Here is a 1,731-nt window from a genome sequence, read left to right as displayed (position 1 = left end):
CGCTGGAACTTGCTCTTACGCCTATCCATTTATCGCGCAGCCCACCTCTTCGAATCCATTCGTCCAAAAAAATCCTCTCCGAACCCAATATCTTCCAAGAGACCAAGAATCAAACGTGGGCTCATCAGCTATAGCACTCCCCCTCATGTGCCCTCGATTGGTCGTGTGCTGTCGGCGGTCAGGTACTGTTCTGTAGCAGCGACGTCGTCTATCAGGTACTGTTCTCTTCTCTGGAACTGAGTCGTTAAATCTTTCGTTCCAGATCGAAATTCGTATGGGGGTGAGCGATTTACTGTTTGAGTTGAAGTTAGAATCTGTAGTGTAGAGCCTTCTTTCTAGTGAAGCCATTTGATGGGTAAATTTAGGCATATTGGGCGTCCCACGAATTTCACAAGAGTATATCTGTTGCATATTGGCTGAGCTAGGATTTTTCCATTGAATGAATTGAGCATGTCCTTGCGTAGTTTTACAGTTGGCTGACCATTTTCTTTTATTGAACTGGGTGTGTGCATTGGATATGGAAATGAAATACAAGTGTGTTCTTATTGTAATGTATTGGCTGTAATTTTTGAGGCAATAACCATGAAATTGTTCTGTTGGAAGCATAGCAAAATAGTTTTCATAATCATTTCATTTCAAGTAGTGTCATGGATGAATCCCTCTGAGAGTATTGATATACTTGCTTTGCCCTGTCTACAATCATCGACCCTGCTACAAAGATAGTCTTACAACCACCGAGCACTAACAATCAGTATCTCTGTAAAGCTCTTGAGGTTGGGAGCAAAACCAGTTGCTTAATTGTTTGAGGGTTGCTGTAACGATTGTTCTCTTGTGGGAGTGAGAGTCAAAAATTAAGTGGGACTCAAACTGATTGCTACCAATTTTCTATTGAGATGCATCTGAACTGATAATTCTGGGAACGTGGATTTATTTGCTCCTATGTATTGTGGCAAACAGGCCTACAACAATGAACTGTTTAGCCATAAGTCTTTGAAAGATTGTGTAACGGTTGTGTTAAGGGTGTAGAAGCAATAAGTCTTTGGTTGTACATGTTTGACGAAAAGTGGGTTCAAGTTGCTACCAGTTTGATGCAGGTGTATTGTCATTGTGCTGTTAGCAGCTTAAATGAATATTGGTTAGAACATGCCGAAGGGGGATATTTAGGATTATATCGCCACACCCTTCTGGGAGAGTTGAATACCACAGCGTTAGTAATTTCTTTTGGTACATAAATGTTAGCACTTCAATTCTTCCTCATAATATAGTTTCATATCCAATTGGCTTTTATTAATGTATGTTATCAATAAAACATCAGGACTGCCTAAGAATGACGGTTGTGAAGCGGTATGTACTGCGGCTGTTCATATCCTTGAAGTACATTACAGCAAACGTGGTGGACAGAAACAATGGCCGGATTGTTACATCAGCATCTACAGTTGAACATTCAATCAAGGGCTCGCTTGAGTGTGGTCGGTCTTGCAATGCAAAGGCAGCGGCAGTTGTTGGAGAGGTGTTGGCTAAGAGACTCAAGGTGGATGGTCTTGACCAGGGGCAGGGACGAGGGATTCACGTTAATGTAAATAATGAACTTGAGAAGAAGGGTTTTAAGAACCGCACCAAGATTTGGGCTATTGTCAATGCTCTTAAGAACAATGGAGTCAAACTCATTCTTGATGATAACGATGAAAATACATCTCGACCAAGTCACTAATAAGAAATCTCTTGTTTGCC

At 41.2% G+C, this 1,731-nt stretch overlaps 1 protein-coding gene across 2 annotated transcripts; it reads left to right on the top strand.

The window, feature by feature from the left end:
* On the top strand, positions 1 to 1,731 carry LOC110755404 (Ribosomal L18p/L5e family protein). 2 transcript variants are annotated; one of them, XM_088254240.1, is made up of 3 exons: positions 1 to 215; positions 1,095 to 1,207; positions 1,316 to 1,731. In XM_088254240.1, the coding sequence occupies exon 3, from the start codon at positions 1,328 to 1,330 to the stop codon at positions 1,709 to 1,711; it is 384 nt and encodes a 127-aa protein (XP_088110366.1). In that variant the 5' UTR covers positions 1 to 215; positions 1,095 to 1,207; positions 1,316 to 1,327; the 3' UTR covers positions 1,712 to 1,731. The 2 variants fall into 2 exon arrangements, with proteins under 2 accessions (XP_088110366.1, XP_021812290.2); XM_021956598.2 differs by lacking the exon at positions 1,095 to 1,207 and having other exon boundaries at positions 23 to 215.

Source organism: Prunus avium, chromosome 6 (genome assembly GCF_965620075.1).
Source record: "Prunus avium chromosome 6, drPruAviu1.hap1.1, whole genome shotgun sequence".
Lineage (NCBI taxonomy): Eukaryota > Viridiplantae > Streptophyta > Magnoliopsida > Rosales > Rosaceae > Prunus > Prunus avium.
This window is presented reverse-complemented; position numbering and strand designations above follow the sequence as displayed.